The sequence below is a fragment of the Periplaneta americana genome, chromosome 3 (genome assembly GCF_040183065.1).
Source record: "Periplaneta americana isolate PAMFEO1 chromosome 3, P.americana_PAMFEO1_priV1, whole genome shotgun sequence".
Lineage (NCBI taxonomy): Eukaryota > Metazoa > Arthropoda > Insecta > Blattodea > Blattidae > Periplaneta > Periplaneta americana.
The window spans coordinates 141,743,579-141,768,785 of record NC_091119.1 but is presented as its reverse complement, the minus strand read 5'-3'; the positions used below and the strand labels follow the sequence as shown (position 1 = coordinate 141,768,785).

The following is a 25,207-nucleotide window of genomic DNA, read 5'->3' as shown; positions in this document are numbered from 1 at the left end:
TTCTTCTTGGTGTATCTCTCAATCACATTTCACGTTTTGTATGATAAAACCTGCATATTCTTCTTCGCGTATCCGTCAAAAACATTTCAAGTTTTGTATGTGAAATCTGCGTATTCTTCTTGGTGTATCTGTCAAAAACATTTCAAGTTTTGTATGTGAAATCTGCATATTCTTCTTGGTGTATCTGTCAAAAACATTTCAAGTTTTGTATGATGAAATCTGCATATTCTTGTTAGTGTATCTCTCAATCACATTTCACGTTTTGTATGGCTATTACACTTTTACTACGTAATACTACTTTTGACCAATAAAACGGCACGGAAGTACGTGTTGAACCAATCATGGCTGTTTATTGCTACAATTTCATCACTTCCCTAGCATTTGTTTGTTTTTATCACATCCCTAGCATTTGTTTCTTTGTTTGCCAACATTTCAAACTGCAAATTCTTTGCGGTACTATAAAACATGCTTTGCGATCGTCATTTGTTTCCCGCATAGATAGTAAACTGAAAATGGCGGCTTCATTTAAACATTTTGGTGAAGCTAACTTTAGTGAAATATAATTTTAGTAAGTCAATTAATATCTATTTTATTGTATTAGAGTACTTTATTTCTTCTAATCTTTATATACTTTTCTGTTTTTATCACTTCTCTACCATTTGTTTCTTTGTTTGCCAACATTTCAAACTGCAAATTCTTTAGTGTTATAAAACATGCTTTGCGATCGTCATTTATTCACCGCATAGCTAGTCAACTGAAAATGGCGGCTCCGTTCAAACTTTTGGTGAAGCTAACATTAGTGAAATAGAATTTTATTAAATCAATATTTTATTTTATTAGATTGCTTTATTTTCTATAATCTTGTACTTTCTTCTAGTCGTGTAATACTTACTTACTTACTTACAAATGGCTTTTAAGGAACCCGAAGGTTCATTGCCGCCCTCACATAAGCCCGCCAGCGGTCCCTATCCTGAGCAAGATTAATCCAGTCTCTATCATCATACCCCACCTCCCTCAAATCCATTTTAATATTATCCTCCCATCTACGTCTCGGCCTCCCTAAAGGTCTTTTTCCCTCCGGTCTCCCAACTAACACTCTATATGCATTTCTGGATTCGCCCATACGTGCTACATGCCCTGCCCATCTCAAACGTCTGGATTTAATGTTCCTAATTATGTCAGGTGAAGAATACAATGCGTGCAGTTCTGTGTTGTGTAACTTTCTCCATTCTCCTGTAACTTCATCCCGCTTAGCCCCAAATATTTTCCTAAGCACCTTATTCTCAAACACCCTGAACCTATGTTCCTCTCTCAGAGTGAGAGTCCAAGTTTCACAACCATACAGAACAACCGGTAATATAACTGTTTTATAAATTCTAACTTTCAGATTTTTGGACAGCAGACTGGATGATAAGAGCTTCTCAACCGAATAATAACAGGCATTTCCCATATTTATTCTGCATTTAATTTCCTCCCAAGTGTCATTTACTGTATATTTGTTACTGTTGCTCCAAGATATTTGAATTTTTCCACCACTTCGAAGGATAAATCTCCAATTTTTATGTTATGTTTCCATTTTGCACAATATTCTGGTCACGAGACATAATCATATACTTTGTCTTTTCGGGATTTACTTCCAAACCGATCGCTCTACTTGCTTCAAATAAAATTTCCGTGTTTTCCCTAATCGTTTGTGTATTTTCTCCTAATATATTCACGTCATCCGCATAGACAAGAAGCTGATGTAACCCGTTCAATTCCAAACCCTGCCTGTTATCCTGAACTTTCATAATGGCATATTCTAGCGCGAAGTTAAAAAGTAAAGGTGATAGTGCATCTCCCTGCTTTAGCCCGCAGTGAATTGGAAAAGCATCAGATAGAAACTGACCTATACGTACTCTGCTGTATGTTTCACTGAGACACATTTTAATTAATCGAACTAGTTTCTTGGGAATACCAAATTCAATAAGAATATCATATAATACTTCCCTCTTAACCGAGTCATATGCCTTTTTGAAATCTATGAATAACTGATGTACTGTACCCTTATACTCCCATTTTTTCTCCATTATCTGTCGAATACAAAAAATCTGATCAATAGTCGATCTATTACGCCGAAAACCGCACTGATGATCCCCAATAATTTCATCTACGTATGGAGTTAATCTTCTCAAAAGAATATTGGACAAAATTTTGTACGACGTCAACAAAAGTGATATTCCTCGAAAGTTACCACAGTTGGTTTTGGTGTAATAGTCAATTAAATCCCACTCGAGTTGTGATTTTCTCTAGATAAATCAAAACCTCTAGTGAGATTACTGTTGATAAAATCTGTATATTATTCTTGGCGTATCTCTCAATCACATTTCACGTTCAACGATAATAACAAGAAAACCCGGTTCTGCCTATAACAAGATGGCGAGTGCCAAATAACATGGAAATATACGGGTACAATTATCTCGTATGAAAAGAGCTTTTTTCTCCCTCCAGAATTGAAGTACATAATTTTTATTAAAGGAAGCGACGATGAAGTCTTTGAACTATGTGACAACAAAGAAATAAGAAGGAAAAATAAATTAATACGTCCGATAAAATGAAAAATGAAGGAACGGTTTGATGCATTTGTCGTGCAGAACGAATGAAATCCATGTTACCGGATAAAAAGTAGAGATCAGTGCAGTTATGCAGTGCCTGTTACACAGTGAAAATCGACGTAATAATGACGTCATTAAAGGGGACAGCATAATATCGACAGAACGTAAACTCGGAGAGAGTTCAATATTTTGCTCGCTAGAAAGGAAACAAATCGTTTTGTAAATATTTCCATATATGAGCTCTGACTACATTGCTGTAATTATTGATTGGTTGTGGATGTACTATTCAGGAGTGGTCCACTGATATGAACCGATGGTCAGTACGTCTGACTATGAAACTAGCTGGCCTGGGTTTAAATCCAGTTTGGGATAAATTGTCTGTTTTTTTTTGTCTCTACCCACTTAACGGTAAATGTCTGGTAACTTCCAAGCTACTGAATTAATTTTGCAGTATTGTTAGCTTAACTCTCATCCTCATATGGAGGGGTACAGTTGTCGAATCTGTGGCTACAGTGATAGAGTGCTGGCCTTCTGTCCAGGCAGCCTGGGTTCGATCCCCGGCCATGTCGTAATGGAATTTGTAGTTAACAAAGCGGACATTACAGAGGTTTTTCTATCATTCCACCAACACTCTTCACCCCTCATTTTATCTATCATCCGCAATAGTAAAAGTACTAGTAGACTGGCAGGATGACCCACCTGTCAGCGTCGGATTCATTAATGTCACCAGGCTACCTGTCGGACAATCATCGCATATAAGGACGCATAATGGGTCAAACTGTGCCTAAGCCACGCCAAGCCAAGAGGGACACAGTATGTCCGTCTTGTGGCCCAAGTACACTAACACCACAGTCTACTATATATAGTCACGAAGCTTGAGTTTTGAGGGTGCTAGAAACAATAGACTGTGACGGTACTATTTTGCATTGCCTGTAATGAGGCGATATTAACTATCCTAGTGGTGAGCAACTATCTAATGTATGCATATTTACTACGTATTGAGCTTCCCGACTTATATACTAGACTGTGCTAACACTCTCATGAAGGAGATTATCATAATTTTCAGTAGGCTCTGGATGTAGAAAATAGATAAATTGACACTTCAGAACTACAGTCTACGTTTCAGGTTGCAGTTGTTACTGGTAATAAGAGTAATTTTACTTTGTTATTATACGAAGTGTAAACAGAAAGTGTTACAATGATACAAAAATCCATTTCGACAATTTTTTAGCAAATACGTGTTTTTTCAACATCCTTCATACCGGGAAAGTGATTCTCGGTTTACAATATTTATGTGTACAAAGATTTCACTTAACTTTTTGGTGGATTTTGCTCATTATAAATATCTACGAATGAATCACACATATTTCATATCATACACCCACAAACACAAAACCAAAGGCATGTATACAATTATATATACCAATTATTTGAACCCGAGTGTTTAACGAACACTGCTTTCAACCGTAGTACTAATATCAGCCCTAGAATTTATAACAAATTAATAAAGAAATAGGGTAACTTAGGGTCTTTTGGACAGTGGGGCTTGTTGGACACTTTGTACTTTAACGTGTTACGTCTCCACTTGAGGGCAACACATTCTGCTAGAAGTCAATGACGGAAGTAGCCCCACTCATAGCTACTTCCGTCATTGACTTCTAGCAGAATATGGTGCCCTCAAGTGGCGAGATAACACTTTAAAATACAAAGTGTCCAAGAAGCCCCACTGTCCAAAAAACCCTAAGTTACCCTACCCACATCTATTTACCTCCAACAGTTTGAAATTTAACTTGTAATGAGTAATTATTATTAATTTTTAGATGTTAGTTTATTGTAATTGATGGATGTAAATTTATTATGTATCGAATCCTCCCCTGAGCACGAGAGCACTTTCTTTTAGGAGAGTGCTAGAATTGTGTAAATTTACAATTTTTTTTGTATTGTATTTTTCTGGCAATAAACAATATTATTATTATTATTATTATTATTATTATTATTATTATTATTATTATTATTATTATTATTCGTTTATTGGCGAATGATACACATAAGATATAATAATTTTAGTAAAAAATAACGGGTTTTATATGAAATAAAAACAGTTATTTAATTCGTGTTTTTTATTATTTAGAATAAAGTGACAAATAAGAATCTGATGTTAGTATTAATGGAAAAAACGATTTTAGACAGAAAGTCATTCATTCATTCATTTATTCATTCATTCATTCATTCATTCATTCATTCATTCATTCATTCATTCATTCATTCATTCATTCATTCATTCATTCATTCATTCGTTCGTTCGTTCGTTCGTTAATTAATTTTTGATTCCTTTCTTTCTTGCTCTCTTTCTTTCTTTGTCATGATTTACCTCCTCCTTTCGTACGGACTTAGAACTATTTAAACCTTACAATATATTGATAAATGAAGTGGGTTTTATATGAAATAAAAACAGTTATTTAATTCGTATTTTTTATTATTTAGAATAAAGTGATGAATAAGAATTTGATGTTAGTATTAATGAAAAAAAACGATTTTAGACAGAAATTCATTCATTCATTCATTCATTCATTCATTCATTCATTCATTCATTCATTCATTCATTCATTCATTCATTCATTCATTCATCCATTCATTCATTCATTTTTGCTTTCTTTCTTTCTTGCTCTCTTTCTTTGTTATGATTTACCTCCTCCTTTCGTCCGGACTTATAACTACTTAAACCTTACAATATATTGATAAATGAAGTCAAATATCTTTCTTTTGGAATTATAAAGAATTTCTTTTTTGTGTAATTGGGAAAACGAAAGTTCATCTTCTTATTTGGGTCCATAGTAAGCTATTTAATTTATAGTCTTTTCAGTAACAGTTAAAAAATAAACTGTTATATCGTTCTCAGCATGGTAAAGGAACCAATTTATGTCGAAGCACATAAAACATATAGCCTAATGAAAAAATGTGTAGTCTTCGTGACACTCATTTTTTAACTTACGCTGCTCTGTGTAGCTGGCTCCGGGACTGCCGAGGGATTGCAGCGACGGGTTTAGGCGCGTTGAATCGTCTGGTTTTCTGGCCTCTGGAAAAAAGGAAACATATAATTCACTCTCTGATAATTAATTAATATTCTGTGCTTCCGACAAAAGATTAACGTGGCTATTTCGTTCATATACCAATTCGCCAATGAACTGTAAGACTCGGTTGGATTTCAGACGATCTGAGCCATCTACCGTTGTCGTATAGAATTGTCGATTTCGTATTGTCACTTTTGTATTGTAGCTGATGGTTCGTAATTTTATTGTTTCAAAAATCAATTAGGGACGCTATAAACTTAGATATAAAGGAACTCAGAAATACTTAATCAACATCAGTTTCAGCCACTAGCGTGGCTCAGTCGGCTGAGGCGCTTGTCTGCCGATTTGAAGTTGCGCTCGGGCGCGGGTTTCATTCCCGCTTGAATTGATTATCTGGTTGGGTTTTTCCGAGGTTTTCCCCAACCGTAAGACGAATGCCAGATAATCTATGACGATCCTCAGTCTCATATCGCCAAATACCATCTCGCTATCACCTATCCCATCGACGCTAAATGACCTAGTTGCTGATTCAGCGTCGTTAAATAACCAACTAAAACACATCAGTTACATCATAATCATAATCAAGTACGTCCAATAAATTTACTCTTACGGAATATCATTTCGATTGTTGAGCATTTAATAAAAATTCATATAATATTTTTTAATTTCATTTTGTTTATAATAAACATGTATATTTCCATTTTTCCGTTCTAGTTAGAGTACTTAACACTAGATTGCCTTAGCCTTATTTAAATATTTTCATTCTTTCTTTACGAATGTGAATTAAATATATTATGATGTAAATAAATAGGTAATATGCTCTTATCTGCATTAAATTAATTAATTAATTATTGCTCTATTCGCGAAATAGTCTTATTAAACACCACATGAGTAATTCATTTTCTTTGAATAAAATGAAAAACTCTTTCCATATTACCTATGAAAATTATATATATATATATATATATATATATATATATATATATATGATGTGATGTTTATATATACAGGATGATTCGCGAGGATTTACCGTCTCTTAGGGATCTTAAGGAGTTTATTTCCGAAAGCATTCTGAGCAAAAAATGTCACATAAACATGTGTCCTAATCTCAATATTTTCAGAGTTACACTAATTTGAAGTTGTTAGTAAAACATCATTATCCTTGAGTTTAAGGGTAAAAGAATATTACAGATAAAGAATGAACTATTCAGAAGTATTATTTCTTTAATTAGCTAATATTCTGAAGCTAAAAATGTGTTGTGAATTCCTTAGTTGATTCATACAGATTTTTTTTTTCGATTTTTAACTACAAAATCACATTTTCTTTCGCATTTGTAATAATTGTTACAAATCACGCCACTCTTTTAAATTCTTCAAGACTGTACATTAGGATGCATAATTAAACTGTAAAGAATCAAGTTCCTAAATTCGTATGATTTGTAACCATTTTTGTGATAAGTGCGTAAGAATGATGTCATTTTTAGTTAAAAATTGAGAAACGAAATCTGTACAAAGCAACTTACAACACATTTTTAGCTTCAGAATACTAGCCAATTAAAGAAATGATACTTCTGAATAGTTCAGTCTTTTTCTATAATATTCTTTTACCCTTAAAACTAAAAAAAAAGTTATTTTACAAACAACTTGAAATTAGTGTAACTTTGAAAATATTGAGATTAGGACAAATCTTTATACGACTTTTTTGCTCAGAATATCTTCGGAAATAAGCTCCGTAAGTGACGGTAAATCCTCTTGAATCATCCTGAATATGGGTATATAGAATATTCCAGAAAGATATCGTAATCTATAATTGAGCCTTAGTTAACACACTTCTCTCACTCCTCCGTTTAATTATTATAAACTGAAAGAAAATAATTTTAATTACTTATTGTGGATTTCAATCAACTCAGGTGTGTTTTATGAATGGTGAAAATTTTGTTTATCTGCTATAGTTCTGGAGAAAATTCCGTAAGGTTTCTTATAGTGAAAAGTGATCACAGTACATTTTTTGACTTGATTTGTGTCGTATTTAAAATATAGGCTATTAATAAAATATATATTTCTGATATATACTTTCTTTACTTTTTGTGCGAATTTTTATACATAGTTCAATATTTTGTTTTTCAGTCTGTTTGCTAAATGCAGGTTGTTCGGGTGAGTATGCTACGAACTCTGAGGCATAGTAGGAAGTGTTGAAACGAACAATTTTGCTAATGAACAATATCCCATGGTGCTTCAGTATGAAGCTACATACAACACCGCACCTGAATCGACTGTTTTCCTGAAATGTGGATTTGAAGAGGAGGTCCTGCTACTTGGCCACTACGTTCCCCAGAGTTCGACTTTTCATTTAGGATATTGTGTTAAGTATAATCTAAGAAATGCCGTTGAATAGCGTGGAGGCTCTTTAGCTTAGAATTGTAACCGAATTTGAGAACAGCTAAACGAAACCAAGCGTATTTGTGCGAAGTATTGAATGGGCGTCATTTTAGTTCTATTTTAATCCATAAGGTTTGTAATATTGTAATAATAATTACTTAGAAATATGTAATACTCCGTTAAAACACAAATAAAAATACAAGAGTGTGGTCTTAATAATAATTACAACGCAGTTCCTCGCATCCCACTATGCAAATGAGTTGTCCAATGGCCAGATGTGAAACGATGTTTCTAAAGACATAATACAGCGTCGTACTGGAGCTCCGCCGAGTATGAGTTCATTAGCAAAACTTGTTCCTTTTGACACCTACTATCACTTCCCAAACTTCGTAACAAGTTCATTCGGACATTCTGTATAAATAAATCATGCAAGAGGAAGGCGTAGGCTATAATAAATTGTGCAGGAATTTCAATGTAGACTGTTCATTTTGCTGACATTTTTATTATTTGTCCTGCAGCGTATAATGATGGGAAAGTTTCTGCTCAATGTTCTTTTTCTTCTTTTGCTTTGCTTCTTTGTTTGTTTTTATATTTTCGCTTAGTAATAGACTATATATTTTCTCTACGTTTCTCTCTATATTTCTTTCCTGTATTTCTTTCATTTTTTATTCAGATACTTCTTATGTTGATGTTACAGTAATGAGAACTACGACCACAATTTGAACTATAAAAAAAGATTTGTTGTCTTCAAGACAGTCCGTATTACTTAGATCTGAGTTTAAAATTATTTCTTTAAAACAAGTTCTTCTGGAAGCATGCTATTTTAAGTCTTAGAGGAGAAGGTGGAAATATGGGCTACCATTTTGTTTTCCTCATAATAATGGAAAATGATGTGGCATATTGTTTTGAAATCTTTATTGACATACAGAGTAATTATTCATATACAATTTTTGCATTCTTAAAGGTCAATAGTTGCAATAGATATTTGCATATAATTACTTTTTGAAATAAAGACGAACTGGTCCTCTAAAGGTAGTAGGGTCTAAATATGGGCTACCACAAAAATTTGAAAATAAAATTGGAAAAAGAAAGAAACATAAATAGGAAACCTGTGTGACATCAATGACAATATTCTGTAACAAATAATGTAAATCACGATAGTGAAAATACGGGACTTGTTAACGTGCTGGTAATATGGGCTACCTATCCCATATTTGATACATAGCGGTAGCCCATATTATCAGCATCGATTCATGAAGGTTTCTAAGATTATGTATAGCAATTGTTGTTATAAATAAATATTACTCTTATGCCATGTGATAGAGCTATTCTTAGTCAGTGCAACACATCAAGCGTGATTTCTAAACACGAAATATATTTCTTTCAATAAAATTGAAACTACATACCTGCAAAAACTTTGAAATTGATGAAAAACACAAAGAACACACCACATCCACATCACAAAGGCAACTGGTTTGTCTCTTTGTCCACGCAGACTGATGGACACGAGATGTACTTTTAGAGCTTTTTCGCTAGGTAACACCACCATATATAGTAAAAAACGAGGTAGCCCATATTATCACTCCTAGCCTGTATTTCCACCTTCTCCTCTACTATTTCTTCTCTAAGAACAGCAAATATTAAAAAAACAAAAATAGGCATATTATTAAAGTCAAATGGGAGTAAATTTGTCGTCCTCTAATTTTCCTAAACTATAATGCAGTTATGCTTCAAGTTAATGTTCTTATAGTTAACTTATATTTTATTGAACTCGAAGTAGATGTATGCCTATGTACAAGGTGCGGCAGCATTCATAGCATGTTTTGACTAGCGTAGTACGGTGATATAATACAATAATTCGCATCAAATGACAGTACCTTTCGTTTGTCAACGGGCTACCATTTTGTTGGGGATGGAAGTGTGCACTACAGAGCAACGTGCTTTCACAGTAGACGCCTATTTGAAGAACGGTTCTTAAATTGCTACACAGCGCATATTCAGAGGACACTTCAACTTCAGTCGTCAAGGAAGAGTGCCAGACGCTTGCACCATTGCAAGGTGGGTTAGTTTCTTTAGAAACACTGCATCTGCTTGTAATCATAAGTCAGGTCGGAGTAAAAGAACGATGTGAAAAACTTTTTCACAGAAAGCCATTTCTAGATATGATGAAATCCTTTGGCCATCCCGGTCCCCAGATCTGACATCTGCTGACTTCATCTTATGGGGGTTTTCCAAACACGTCCGATCACCATCTTGGAATTTAAGAATCGTTATCATAACTACAGCCAACATTATCCCTGGCGATATGTACGAAGAGAGAAATGGACAGATTCCAGCGTCGCTTGGAAGAATGTGTGGTGTGACGTGACTATCATTTGCCAGGTGTCAACTTCAAATATTGATAGGTAAATGACATTCCTTTCTTTTGTATTTGATACTGAAAAGCAAAATAAAGAAATGCCAGTTGTTCACTTATGCTGTGTTTGAAAATAAGCTATGAACACTGTCGCATCCTGTACATTAAATATTAGCCTATTAATTTCCTATGGATTACAGTACTAATCTCAATCAGGGCAGTGCAGTGGTATTAAGTTTAGCTAAACATGTTAAATGAGTATATTTTAAAGCTTTTTATAATCTTAGTGTAGAGTTTTAAATGAATTATGCATAAATGCAACACTGCAAGTAGAATGTTTGTTGTAAGAAATCTTCTTCGTTGTCTTCTTCTTCTTCCTCCTATCAAGGATGGGTAGATCCAGTTTCGAGACTAATGGTTGTAAAACATATTCAACATTAATAACGATTCTAAACAAAAATTAATATTGTTTCTTAAACACTTCATCACTTTAAAATATAATAAAATGTGCAAGAAAATGCATGATCTCTTCCGGTTTGTAGCATTGTGCCTTAACCCAGATATTTTTCCTGCAGCCCTCTCTCAGGGATTTTTACGAGTCGTAAAGTCATGCTATGGCACTTATCGTCCTTTAAAATCCATCGTTATCGCACTGGGATTTGAACCCGCGAACTTTGGATCCAACGGCCTGAATGGTAACCATAGAGGACATACGTAGATATTGAGGTGATATCAGAATAATACAGATATTTCTGAATAAGAAAGAAAGGAGTAGCCTAAGCACTCAGGAAAAAATCTGATTTACAACCGTATAATCAACTACAAATGAAGGGTTCAGAACCATAGTGGGCCAAGCGCCATTTACTAAAACCGTAAAAAATAAGAGTTAAAATGAAGTTATTACCATAATTCAATGGAAACATATAGCAAATAACATCAAGTATACACATTAAAACTAAATGATATTATGTCGATCTTCATTAAACTATGGTATTCACTTAACTTTAACCCTTGCTTCCTCCGTTTTTAATAAATGGCGCTTGGCCCACTATGGCTCTGAACCTTTCACTTACAGAGATAGGACACCGATTCTGTTTGGTCAGAGATATCCAGTAACAATGGGCCATGGCTGGGCCACGCGAGATGTGGCAGACTAAAATTTCTCAAGGAAGAACGAGAACTAACACTTTTTAATGACATTTTCAGAAACCAATCATGCACGTAATTCGATAATTGCGTGTTTGAAAGTTGAGGTAAAAGTCCCGGATGTTATCGAAAATTATAATATTGAATCTCAAGCCGAGAAGTTCAGAAGTCAAATACGCGACAAACGCTGGGATCGAAAGGTGAAGCACGTGACAAATGCGACGTCTACAAATAGAAAATAAATATTGTTCACTAGATTTGAATAAGAGGCGACAGATCGCTGGAGTGGCAGGCGGTACGGATGACGGATTGGGAGAAAGTGAGCAGATCAATATCGCGGTCCGCAGATCGGGTCCTGCGATAATCCGCCGGATTTCTTCTTTTAGTCGTTCTTACCCGGGGCAACGTACCTGCAAAAAACGCTAGGAATAATTATCGTAATAATTTTTCACTGTTGACAGGGACACAAGAAGACGTCAACTTTAGTTAGATTTTTAATCAATACTGATCATGGGGCAATGAGATCTCCTTCGATAGTCTGTGAGAGATTGCAGACATCACTTCGTGGACTCCGGTTCGGTCACTGACATTGATTACATGGAAAGTTCTTGTAGATAGATTCTTCCGTTTCTCAGAACTTTACTATGCTGCATGGTAAGTCGCAAGAATTTAAGTGTTATATATCTATTAGAGACGAACAAAACTATAATCCCGTCGCTCAAATTTCTTGCAGCCAATCGCGTTGCATTTAAACGTGTGCGTCTTGTGATTCGCTGAGGAAGACGTTATTCATTTCTTAAGGCTCGATAAATACTTAATATAATCGCCCGCCATTTTGGCTCTTTCGTTGGCGTTCGCAGAAAGCACACGAAGACGTTATTTGCCGCTCAATTATTTGCTGAATTACAGTACGTTTGATTTATTATCATAGGAGCTACGGCATGATAATGTTTAACGGTGTGGCAAATAGATTCCTCGTATGGTAGCTCGGCAACGAAAGAGCAAAAATGGCGAACGATACTACGTACCTAGACTTTATAGAGCCTTCACTTCCTAAGATGTAAGCAAAGAGGAGGAGTCACGCCGGGAATAACAGCGTCGCGACTATAACTGCCGCTCTCGCTCGCTGTGTTCGTTGCATTTGTCTTTCGAGTCTCGTTTCGTCATTCCCGCTGCGCTTCGAGTCTCGCTCGTCATTCTCGAAATAGCATTTGGTCGGCGTGGAAAGATTTCGTAACTTTGAATAACATACATCATTGAAATAAATAACATAAATGTTTAAATGAGACAAAAAGACAAAACAAAACAGTATCTTAGTTATCAAAATGTTCTGGTTCTATTATACGATATTATCTATGGTTACATAAATAGAATAAAAACAATTAATAGAATAAAAACAATTCTCAAATACATTTGCATTTCTAAGAAACATAAAACATAACGTTAATATCTTTTTACTTGAGATTGCAACATGATCTCAAACATTTGAAAAGAAAATTCCTAGCCTTTTAATAAGGGTCTAGTAATTAAATAAAGACTGGGGAACGGATTATTATATACTGAAAGGTGGAGATGATGTTTCAAATAGGCTACTTGATTGTTTATACATATATAACAGTTGCCAAAGTAAATAAAAGTTCAGTCAGGTATGAACAACTATGGCGATTCAAGGCTACTTGACGTTCGGGACTTCGGGAGTGATCAATCTCGACGTCTCGAAACACTCACAAGCAGTCTTTACGTCAACGACGCGACGACGTATACAACATTGTCGTGCGGGTTTTCGGCTTTGCGGGCGCTGTTAGTCTTGCTTTCTCGATCGTTGTTTATCTCTGCTATCTACAGTATGTATTAGTCCTCTTTCAGAGGAAGGGCACGGACTGGGACGGTCTTCGCACGCAGGCCGCTCGGGTGGGCCCATTGTATTAGCTTGTATGGAATGGTGTGCATACCCTAAGATCCCTCACTCTATAGATCTCACTGCGCGCCGCCTCCGAACCCTCCTACAGCCTACATGATATCCCCGGTTCCACGAGTTACCATGAGACAGTGGAGAGCCCACAGTGTTTAGCGCTACCACCAACAACGAATGACCTCATATCTACGGGGTTTGGCGGCAACTCGCAGCCTACTCTATATCGAAACAAGCCCGAAATCTAGAAAGAAACGGAGTTGATGATGAAAGAGGGTAAGTGTAATTATGATGACGAAATGAGTCCGAGATCCAACACCGAAAGTTACCCTACAATTTTGTTTCGATTGGTTGAGGAAAACCTCGAAAAAACCTCAACCAGATAACTTGCCTCAACCAGGATTTGAACTCGTTTCACGATGCTAATCGTTACTTCACAGTGATGAGCCAGCTGGAGACTAGTATTTTTAGAAAATATATGTATAAAGACTCTAAGGCCAATTGTATAATAGTAGGCCTATATTATGAAACAAGTTTACAATATTATACTTTATGGCATGAGTCAATTTTTAGAGAACGAGTGAAGCTAATTTCTTAATTTTGACGAAAGCAATAGCCGTATAACATTATAAACGTGTTTCATACCTTATTTTTTTTTGTACGACAGCATTATAAAACAAGTAATAAAGAAATGACATCAGATTTATAATGATAGGTAGTTTGATATCATGGTATATGAAGAAAGAGGTTGCTATGACAACACTGGTGTATTAAATATTATAGAATGGCAAGTCGTTTCATAATGTTAACTTTGAAGTTTTAGTTGGCATGGTAATGTTTTTGTGCGAGATCGTGCGTATTTGCTTGGTTTCCGCACAAAACCAATCCGCGGAAAGTCTAAAATTCCACATTCAGCATTCCCAACCGAACACACATAACAATTTCCCTCTTCTTACCGCTTAAGTGACATATTGATTTTACTACTTTAGGCTTTTAACATATTATTTTTAGAGACGTTCAATATAGTAATAATTATAAATTGGAAACTTACCACTGCAATTTCACCTAAATTGCACTGTTAATTATTGTTTTTAAATATTTGCAAAAATTAAGTAAACTCTACAACTCCACTAAAGTTACTGCATTCGTGATGCAAGTAACATTAAGGAAGCCGTGAAAAAATCAACAAGATTCCATAGACTGGGGAAAAAAAAGACAGACGTATATCACGGCCTACTGGAGTATAGTGAACACAGAAAACATGTTAAAGGAACAATGTTGAAGATAGATATTTTTGTTTTGCAAATTTGCCGTCATTGAACAGAAACCAAGATGGAGATTTCATTGCAACTAATTAGAAATTCCTCTTTCAGGTATGTAATAAACGATCTTCGCACAAAATAATGTACGATACACGAGCGGTATGTTTTCTTTCAATTCTCGGAAATTAAAAAAGCTCAACTACGTTTCGCTTTTTCAAACTTTTCCTCGAACATGAAAACTTCAACATACCGCTCTTGTAACGCATATTACTATTACGACACTAGTATAATAATGTGGCATATTATGCACGATTTTGACTAGCAATGAAGACTGTTTATAATCCTGATATACAAAAAAAAATATATTTGAGATCAGGCATTGAATTTAACGTGCAGTTAACCTTAATTTATTTTTTGTTTTGTAAACACTAATTCAACATCATTTCGTCTTGACGCAAGATCAAATCTAACTGGCGAATTTTCTCAGTTCACTTTGGTTGAACTTGTTTCAGCAGGAGTTAAATAATTCTTTATCAGAATAAAGAAGAGTAAATAGGCCTACTGTTCCTGCAAGTAAAATGGGGAATGGCGTTTATCTTCTTTTTTTCTTCATTCATTTCTCATTTTCTTTCTGAATATTTTTTCTTACTTGTGTTTCTCTTTCTTCTTTTTGTCTTTCTTTTTTCTCTTATATTTTCTTCTAATACTGTTTTTATGACTTTCTTTTGTCTTCCTATTTCCTTGACTTTACTTCTTTCCTTTCCCTTTCTTTGAATTTCTATCCAATTCTGTCTTCACTTTTCTTGCTTTTCTTTAAATAACTTTTTCTTTTGTCTTTAACTTTTCTTCCTTATCCCTTAATTTCTTTTTCTTTCTTTCTTTCTTTCTTTCTTTCTTTCTTTCTTTCTGTCTTTCTTTCTTTCTTTATTTCTTTCTGTCTTTCTTTCTTTTTTTCTTTCTTTCTTTCCGTCTTTCTTTCTCTCTTTCTTTCTGTCTTTCTTTCTGTCTGTCTTTCTTTCTGTCTGTCTTTCTTTCTTTTTTTCTTTCTGTCTTTCTTTCTTTCTGTCTTTCTTTTTTCTTTCTTTCTTTCTTTCTTTCTTTCTTTCTTTCTTTCTTCCTGTCTTTCTTTCTTTCTTTCTTTCTTTCTGTCTTTCTTGCTTTCTGTCTGTCTGTCTTTCTTTCTTTCTTTCTTTCTTTCTTTCTTTCTGTCTGTCTGTCTTTCTTTCTTTCTTTCTGTCTGTCTGTCTTTCTTTCTTTCTTTCTTTCTGTCTGTCTTTCTTTTTTCTTTCTTTCTTTCTTTCTTTCTTTCTTTCTTTCTTTCTTTCTTTCTTTCTTCCTGTCTTTCTTTCTTTCTTTCTTCTTTCTTTCTTTCTGTCTTTCTTTCTTGCTTTCTGTCCTTCTGTCTGTCTTTCTTTCTTTCTTTCTTTCTTTCTTTCTCCTTTTCTTTCCTTTTGTCTCTTTAATCTTTTATCTCTAATTTCCATATTTTGTGTTTTATTTCTTCGTTCTTAACTCCCTTTCTTTTATCTGCTTGGTTTGCCTTTCTGTTTTCTCTTCTTCTTTCGTCTTGTCATTTTCTCTCAATAAAAACGACATGCTCAACTTCAACTTTTATGTAGGTCTATGAGGCAATGGAATGATAATTTGTTGACTTGGAAAGAATTCGGAAGACACTGTACATGACATAAAGTACACAACCTATCTGTGCGGGACAGTATTCAATTCCAAGTTTTTTTTTACATATTTCTGTATCCAATTAAAGCATTTACGTATGTTAACTTTGTAGGAATACCGCTGGCTCTCTACTATCCTGTTGAAAGAGTCTTTGGTAGCGGAAAGAAGACGATTTCGGTATTGAGAATGCTGGAAGAGGCCGAAGAGGGACTATTAAAAACTACTTTATGTGAGTCAGATGTGGGTAGTGCAATAAATTACCATGTGAGAAAATCCCCGTAGACCCACTTAATGTGAGGATGTTGTAAATGCGTAATAGATTTCATCCGTAGGTTGTATGTGCTGCGAAGCATTTCAATTTAGGAAATGGGAATTTATGACGAGACCCCGGCAACTTATAGCTCCCTGGCACGAGAATAAAGCTTTGAACGCATGCCAGAAGCTGCTTATTTGTTGTTAGTCGCTAAGATCGGACTATTTCATTGTTTCTCCTTTTATTATACTACAGTAATTTTAAGAATTCTATGTTGTCACACTTTTAAAATGTTTGTCGTTAGAAATAGAATGGGCGCATGCCGTATATAAATGGAATGTTGAAGATTGTAATAAACTTTCTGAAGTGTAGGTATTAAGTCAGCTGATATAGCCTACTCTTGCCGCCAATTATTTGAAAAGTTCCGACCCTGGTGTGGTCTAGTAGTTACCGAGCTGGACTCACTATCTGAGATTGCGATAGGGTGTGGGTTCGAATTCCGCTTGGGCTGATTACCCGGCTCGTTTTCTTCCTAGTTTTTTAAACTGTAATGCGAATACCAACTATTTCCATGGTGTATCTTCGTATGCATCCCGCTATCATCAGTTACATTAAGGGGTTAGGTACAGTAGTGGCAAAAAAAAAACGGACCGACTCTTGTAGCTGATTTCAGAGCCTTGTTCACTCCAGAGCACGATAGACTGGTAACTAAGACTTTCGTGGTTCGAATCCTGTCTGGGAAGAAAACTTTTTTTGTTCCTTATTCAAATTTATTCCCAATACTTTTCGATTGCAGCGATATTATACTACTTAATTAACCTATTATTCCCAGAACATGAATTTTACCAGCAATCGAAAAGTACTGGGAATAAATTTGAATAAGGAACAAAAAAAAAGTTTCCTTCCCAGGGAGGAGTCCATCCACGAAAGTCTTAGTTACCAGTCTATCGCGCTCTGGAGTGAACAAGGCTCTGAAATCAGCTACAAGGGTCGGTCCGGTTTTTTTCGCCACTACTGTACAGCTTAAAGTAGTAAAATTTTGGAAATATTCAACATTTTTTTCCCTCCATTGCTGTATCTTATGCAATAATGAAAATTAGTATGTGTGAAACACTGTCCTTCTGCTATATGATAAACATATTTTTACGATTTAAAAAAATTATTTATATTTTTATTCAAAATTCAAAATTCAAAATTCACTGTGCAGCGATGAAGCGTTTCCCTCATAACTCAAAAAGTATCCAACATTCTGTGATGACATTTTTTGTATATATTTATACATGTCATATCTACAATATGATATAAAATCGCTTCTCTGCCTTTGATAGATTGTCTGATAAAAAATAAATTCATTTTAAAAAATGGTTAAATATCAGTATTTTCTTCGAACACAAAATAAAAAAAAAATATTATTTATTAAAGACTGTAGTTGAAAGAGCATGATATTGTAAACATGAGTTTCAGCAATAAAATAAAAGACAGAGAATATGAGTTATGAGGGAAACGCTTCATCACGGCACAGTGAACTGCCACCGTTTTGAATTTAGAAAAAAAAAAAAAAATTAAATCGTAAAAATATATTTTTTTTTTCATGTAGCAGAAGGACAGTGTTTTACACATACCAATTTTCATTGTTGTACAAGATACAGTAATGAAGGAAAAAATTGTTGAATATTTCCAAAAATTTTACTGCTGTAAGCTGTACCTAACCCCGCTGCTTATCCAAGTGATCCGTGGTTCGATTCGCGGCGTGGACAGTGGAATAGATTTATCTCACCCGTCTACGGGAGTGGGTGGTTGTCCGTTGTCTTGTGATTGTCCTGTGATGTCTCTGCGGTGGCCCTGCTTCGTTCTAATCCCACATCCAGGGTGGCCCGCAATGTGAGGATTTGTCTAATGCCAACTGACAGGAAATATCCTTCCTCCTCTACACTGCAAAGTCTTGTAACTCGGTAAAATAGGAGAGGTAAAACAGGTAAAGAAGAATGACTCTAATAAAAGCTTGAGAGGAATGGCATTTGCTTGCTTCCACTTCATAACTGACGCATGATTACGGCGTTAGCGATTTATTATAGGGATTCATTGCAGCTTTGTCGATGCGTGGACCTTATGTCATAGGATTCCCGCCGTTTGTCTAGTCATAATGTCAGATTGAAACCTTGAAACACTCCCTCAAAAAAAAATAATATAGAGGAGACTAAGATTCTTCAAGAACAGTGGAATTAGAGTAGCAGTAGCTTACTTTAATCTATATCAACATTAGAATTGGTGAGTCCACAATGTCATCATCCCAAATTCTCTTCTGGGCCGCGCAGACACAAATATTAACATGTTGTTTGAAATACTACTATAACAGACTTTTTTGTCGTTTGTGGTTCAGCACTAGCGCTCTGGTCTTCTATTCAGACGGCCCGGCTTCGATCTACAGCGCGGTCGTGATGGAATTTATAGTTAACAAAGCAGACGTTATAGAGGATTTTGTAGAACTACGTCGTTCTTCTCACTAGTTATGGGGGATAACTTGGGAATTAACTGTCACATAAAAATACAACCCTTTTCTTTGTTCTTTTGTATTCTCCTTGTTCTCCTTGTATTCCCATTGTTGTGCTTGTATTCCTCTTGTTGTCCTTGTATTCCACTTGTTGTCCTTATATTCCCCTTGTACTTGTATTCCTCTTCTTTTCCTTGTATTCTCCTTGTTGTTCTTGTATTCCCTTTGTTGTCGTATTTCCATTATTGTCTTTGTATTCTCCTATTTTCCTTGTGTTCCCATCGCTGTTCTTGTATTCCCTTGTCCTTGTATTCCTCTTCTTTTCCTTGTTTTCTCCTTGTTGTCCTTGTTTTCCCTTTGTTGTCGTATTTCCATTATTGTCTTTGTATTCTCCTATTTTCCTTGTGTTCCCATCGCTGTTCTTGTATTCCCCTTGTTGTCCTTGTATTCCTCTTCTTTTCCTTGTAGGTATTCCCCTTTTTGTCCTTGTATTCCCCTTGTTGTCGTATTTCCATTATTGTCTTTGTATTCTCCTATTTTCCTTGTGTTCCCATCGCTGTTCTTGTATTCCCCTTGTCCTTGTATTCCTCTTCTTTTCCTTGTATTCTCCTTGTCCTTGTTTTCCCTTTGTTGTCGTATTTCCATTATTGTCTTTGTATTCTCCTATTTTCCTTGTGTTCCCATCGCTGTTCTTGTATTCCCCTTGTTGTCCTTGTATTCCTCTTCTTTTCCTTGTATTCCGCTTGTTGTCCTTGTATTCCCCTTGTTGTTTTTGTATTTCAATTATTGCCCTTGTATTCCTCTTGTTTTCTTGTGTCCCCATTGCTGTACTTGTATTCCCCTTATTGTCGTATTTCCATTGTTATCCTTGTATTCCTCTTGTCCTTGTATTTCCCTTTTCCCTTGTGTTCCCATTGTTGTTCTTGTATTCTCAATGCTGTCATTGTATTATCCTTGTTGTCCTTGTTTTTTTCCATTGCTGACTTTGTATTCCCTTTATTCTTGTAACCCCCTTGTTTTCCGTGTGTTCCCATTGTTGTCCTTGTATTCTCCTTGACTTTCTTGTATTTCCATTGCTGTCATTGTATTCCCTTGTTGTCCCTGTATTCCCCTTATTGACCTTGTTTTTCCATTGTTGTCTTTGTATTCCCTTTATTCTTGTAATCCCCTTGTTTTCCGTGTGTTCCCATTGTTGTCCTTGTATTCCCCTTAACGTTCTTGTATTTCCATTGCTGTCATTGTATTTCACTTGTTGTCCTTTTATTCCCCTTATTGTCCTTGTTTTTCTATTGTTGTCTTTGTATTCCCTTTATTCTTATAATTCCCTTGTTTTTCTTGTGTTCCCATTGTTGTCCTTGTATTCCCCTTGACGTTCTTGTATTTCCATTGCTGTCATTGCATTCCACTTGTTGTCCTCGTATTCCCCTTATTGTCCTTGTTTTTCAATTGTTGTCTTTGTATTCCCTTAGTTCTTGTAATCCCCTTGTTTCCTTGTGTTCCCATTGTTGTCCTTGTATTTGCATTGCTGTCCTTGTATTCCCCTTATCCTCTTCCTCTTTCCCTTTTCTTCTTATATTCCCATTGTTCTCCTTGTTCTCTTTGTGTTTCCCCTGTTTTATTTATCTTTATCCTTTCTCTTTTCTCGTTGTACTGTCCTTTTTCCTTGTATTTCCCTTGCCTTGTCTTCTCCTTGTTTTCCTTTTGTTTCCGCTTTTCTCCTTGTGTTTCCATTGTTTTTTCGTGTTCTCTTTGCTTTTTTGTGTTCCCTTGTTCCTCTTATGTCCCCTTGCTGTTTTTGTATTCCCCTTGTTCTTGTGTTCTTGTTATCCTCGGCTTTCCCTTGTTAGCCTTGCCTTTGTATTTATCGTCTTGTATTCACCTTGTTCTTCTTGTCTTCGCTTTGTTCTCCTTACGATCCTCTTATTCCTCTTACATTCTCCTTGTCCTTCTTGTTTCCCCCTTGTTTTCTTGGTATTCCCTTGTCTTCCCGTTATCCTCGTATTCTCCCTGTTACTGTTCAAGGCTGAGGCAGGATGGCCTGCCTGTGAACATGAAATTTACGATTGTCATCCAAGTCACTTCTCGGACTGCAAAAACCAAGGAATAAGTATAGGGCGCCAATGTGAACCTAAGAGCTCCGGTCCATCCAGAGTTCGATCCTCGAAAAGCCAGCCAGTCGGTAATCAAATCTCAGACGATTCATAGCAGTCAACAGACTGGCTTAGTTCTTTTTCTCCTGTATCTCAGATCTTGGACGGCTGTGAGTTAAAACAGAGCGTGCTCTGGAGCGAGGCACTTGTTTGCAAGTCGGGGAAGTTCTTCTAATTCTGTCGTCAACTATGTCGCAATTTATATTCCAGCGGGAGCCACGCAAACACTTGTTCTTCATTACAAGACCGGTCCCAGACATGGCAGTCTTGAGAAGCTTCAGTAAATTACAGGACGACGTCACCGGGTTTTTCTTTCGGTTAAGAGATGGATTACAGTGGCGTGAACAAAACAGAAGATTTTAAGGCGTGCTCTTGTCTGTCTGCAGCGCTTCAACGATTTAGTAATACTATTATTTATAAATCACTTTTACTTTCGATAGACTTGTTAAATCGCCTGTTCTCTTTATTCCGTATTTTATATCTGTATATTTGTTTTTGTCCACCTCTGTGGTCTCAACCGTCGCTGTCAGCGGACTACTTGTCAGTACTAGTGCATTTTGATTCCAGACAGTCTGAGTGTATTTTCCTTGTCTTATGTTTTTGCTGTGTTGTAAGTGGTATCCATGTGCCGTAACAACCACATAATCATAAAGTTCAGATGCTAGTGAGTGTTTAGTTTAGACTTGGCTATGAACCTGTACGTTGATATTGGGAACCAAAACGTCTCAATAGTTTGAAAAAAGTATACCGGTAGTATAATCTATTTAATTGATTAGGCTTTAATAGCCTGTTCCGATTACAAGATAAGCCGAAATGTTGATCACTCAAACGTTTTAAGGGGCGTCCTTTCCTCCTTTATTCTGCGGTTTGTAGTTCAATGTCCTTTTTGGAAGTTTTGTTATTGCCATTCTTTTTATGTGTTAAAACCATTTCTATTGATACTTTTGAATTAATTAATTGATTATACAAATTTGGCTTTCAGGTATAGCTCCCTGTGAAGCAGACTTGAATAATTTCAAGGAAAAAATTATTGCGGGGTCGGTTATCGATCCGGGACCCTTCGCTTAGCGCACGAATGTTCTACCGACTGAGCTACCCAGGAACTACACCCGACACCGTCCCAATTTTTTCCTTTATATCCACACAACTCAAGTGGGATGACAAGGCGCCAGAAACCCAGCTTTGAGTGCAAACGAACTTTGTGTGACTTGAATTGTGGTTTTCTGTTAAAGTACCTACAGTGACATATTATAATTAATGAATTAATGTTATTCTTAGTTCTTCCCTTATGTCTTCGCTTATAGTCCATCTGTTTGTAGCTACTGATCTCAAAAATGGTTGATGTCCATCATTCTGAATTATCACCACTTCATAGACCTAAAACACTGTTTTTTTCGGGTATTTCGCCATTAATATGCGTTTTATCGTTCCATATAATTGTTGGACTTTACTTATTTTTGATTTAAATCTAAGTCTCTTTCTTGTCCTAAGCCGTAGCCTAAATAATTAAAATTATTCATTTCTTCTTCTCATATTAAAATAGATTTGAGAGAGGTGGGATATGATGGTAAGGACTGGATTAATCATGATAAGGAGCGATAGCAGGCTTATGTGAGATCGGCAATGAACTCCGGGTTCCTTAAAAGCCATAAGTGAGTAAGTAAGTATTATTTAGTTGAAACAGTATTTTTTTTAAATTATTTTCGTTATCTGAGATGACAATTTGATGGTCTGCAAATAAAGTATTCATTAATAATAAGCCTAGTAATAGTAATAGTAATAATAATAATAATAATAATGATAATAATAATAATAATAATAATAACAATAAAAGTAATATTAATAACAATAATTACAATAATAACAATAATAATAAGAATAATAATGACAATAATAACAATGAAAATAATAATAATTATAACAATAACAATAATAATAGTAATAATAATAATAATAATCATAGTAGTAGTAGTAGTAGTAGTAGTAGTAGTAGTAGTAGTAGTAGTCTTCGGGAATGAAGTGGTCACAGCCGGTAGTGTAGAAATCGCTCCTGCGTTGAATCTCTAAAGCCTTGGTTTTTCTGAACCGACGCATGCGACGTGCGAGGTGCGAGGCCCGCCTCGCACAAATCTGGACTATATGAGAGATAGTGAGTGGTTTCTATGGCTGCGAAGTACGCAATCTGCAGAGGTTCGCAGAGAGGCCTCGCAGCGTCGTCTCGGACCGAATCGCGCTGCCGGATTTGTGCGAAGCGCGCACTGCGAGGCCTCAGCAAATAGCTTTGGTTCTAGAGGGAAGAAACAATGGTGGGTGGTAAAGAAGAGTTGTAAATTCACATTTTTTTCACTCCTTAAATTTAAAGGAATTCACAACTTTTCGATGATTGGTTCTATCTCCCTATTCAGGTGAGAAAATAAGAGGTAAGAAGGGTAGCCTACTCGTCGGAGTCGTTACAAATACCTGTTCTACTTGACTAACCAACTATAGATTGTAAAGAGGGGAATATAAAATACGTAAGAGATGAAAAACAAACATGAGGATATATGAAGAAAATACTGACGTATCTAGAAAAAAATTGAAATTAGATAGCCTAGATAGAGTAGAAAAAGACAGTCTACTGATCGCAAATACTGTGCATGTAGCAGTAAAACCGTATTAATTCACTGACAGTGTTCGTCCCAACGACAGATCCTTCATTGCAAATCTAGCATTATTCAATCTTCCATATTTTATGCCTTCTTCTTAGTCTCCACATACGTTTCAAATATTTTATATTGTGTAACATCTGATAATTATTTCTGCTCCGAACTTCTTTTCCCGTTCACAATTCCTTCCAGTGCATCTTTCAGTAGGTAGCTTCTTCTCAGCCAGTGAACAAACCAATCTGTTATCTGTTCACAGCAGGGATGTTAAATCGCCTGTATTACGTGCTCATACTACAAGCATTGCAAATCCAACAAGATTCACTTTTCAGCAAGATAAAGTGCAATCATCGCTCATAAGGAAATGGTTTGCAGGTTCTTGAGAGTACGCAGTGCAGGCGCTTTGATAGCCCTGGTTTACAGTTTTTAAAATGAGTCCAGTACTCATTATTATTTTCAGGTGTGAATTCTAATTTAGTGGCTTTCTCTTGAAAACTTGCTTCAAATTTTCTTCTTTCTCTTCGTTCTTCAGTTTATATATATCCAATTTCGCCACAAGAAAAATATTAGAATTAGATACATATAGCGTTGGCAAATAGTCTAATGAAGATATCACTGTCTTCTCCACTAATAATGCAGGATAATTTTGGCTTATTCTTTCAAAAGTAGCAAGACGGTAAAATCCATTGGACATAACAAGCGCTCAGCAACTGATTCACGCGAACTCGCAGGATGAGAAACCACAAGCTTTTCAGCGTCATTGCGAAAATGGTACGCAGGGTCGGGGTTGGTTTTTCTGAACCGACGCATGCGACGTGCGAGGTGCAAGGCCCGCATCGCACAAATCTGGACTACACTAGAGATAGTGAGTGGTTTCTACAGCTGCGAGATGCGCGGTCTGCGCAGCGTCGCAGAGAGGTCTCGCTGCGTCACCTCGGACAGATTCGTCCCGCCGAATTTGTGCGAGGCGCGCACTGCGAGGCTTCAGAAAATAGCTTTGCATCTAGAGGGAAGAAACAATGGTGGGTTGTATAGGAGAGATGTAAATTGGATTACTTTTACATTGCTTAATTGTAAATGAATTCACAACGTTTCGTAGAATGGTTTTATCTTCGTCATAGGCGAAAAAAGGGGAGTGAGAAGTTGAAGATCAATATGAGAGTGCACATAAACAGATAAATAAAGAAAATAATGAAGTATATGGGAAAATAAAATTATTATAATTTAGATATGTTGAGTAGGGAAAACCTCCGTTCACGTCCAACTCGTGGTCTCCG

General features: G+C 35.9%; 1 protein-coding gene across 1 annotated transcript in view; it reads right to left on the bottom strand.

Moving 5' to 3' along the window:
• Positions 1–25,207, bottom strand: part of LOC138696574 (uncharacterized) — a 262,429-nt gene that overhangs the window by 31,555 nt on the left and 205,667 nt on the right. The window contains exon 3 of the mRNA XM_069821705.1: positions 5,587–5,670. Coding sequence (XP_069677806.1) covers positions 5,587–5,670 — 84 coding nt within the window. The remainder of the gene's footprint in view (positions 1–5,586; positions 5,671–25,207) is intronic.